Raw genomic sequence first — 568 nt, 5'->3', positions numbered from 1 at the left:
ACAATAACGCCAATGAAAATAATGACGACGGAAAAGCACGTAACCCCGGGTACTGACCTATGCGTGCGGTCCCTCTCCCGGGCATTGGCGTGGCACCGCTGCTTCCCGCCGATCTGAGTGAGCGCTGGGGCTTCCCCGGCGGCGTAGTTGGCGGCTGTGGAGGACGCGCCCGACGTTGGGGGTTCAGAGAAGAGTGAGGCGATGGAGGACTGCTGCGAGGGAGGCGGAGGAGGAGGCGCAGCGCCCGCGGAGGGAGGCGGGGAGCACGAGGTGGGCGAGGACGAGAACACCGACGCAAAGCAGGAGGCTGAGGTCGAGCTGAGGGAGATGGGGATGGCGAGGTTGTTGCTGGAGGAGGACGACGAGGATGAGGACGAGTGCGGCGGCGGCGGCGGAGGCGGAGGGGACATGCCCGACGCTGTCGTGGAGGGGCGGGAGGTGATATTTTTGCCGCTGGTGAGGTGGTTCGTGAACAGGTGGAGCTCCGCGTCTTCCTCCTGCTTGACGTCGACGGGGGCGAGCCGCAGCATCTCCCCGCCGGCCTCCAGGCCCTCCACGGGAGTCAGGA

At 66.7% G+C, this 568-nt stretch overlaps 1 protein-coding gene across 1 annotated transcript in view; it reads right to left on the bottom strand.

Moving 5' to 3' along the window:
• LOC119586803 (putative protein TPRXL) overlaps positions 1-568 on the bottom strand; it is a gene marked incomplete in the record, with an annotated part of 18,930 nt that overhangs the window by 11,031 nt on the left and 7,331 nt on the right. The window contains 1 exon segment of the mRNA XM_037935526.1: positions 58-568. Coding sequence (XP_037791454.1) covers positions 58-568 — 511 coding nt within the window.

This window comes from Penaeus monodon, chromosome 22, assembly GCF_015228065.2.
Source record: "Penaeus monodon isolate SGIC_2016 chromosome 22, NSTDA_Pmon_1, whole genome shotgun sequence".
Lineage (NCBI taxonomy): Eukaryota > Metazoa > Arthropoda > Malacostraca > Decapoda > Penaeidae > Penaeus > Penaeus monodon.
This window is presented reverse-complemented; position numbering and strand designations above follow the sequence as displayed.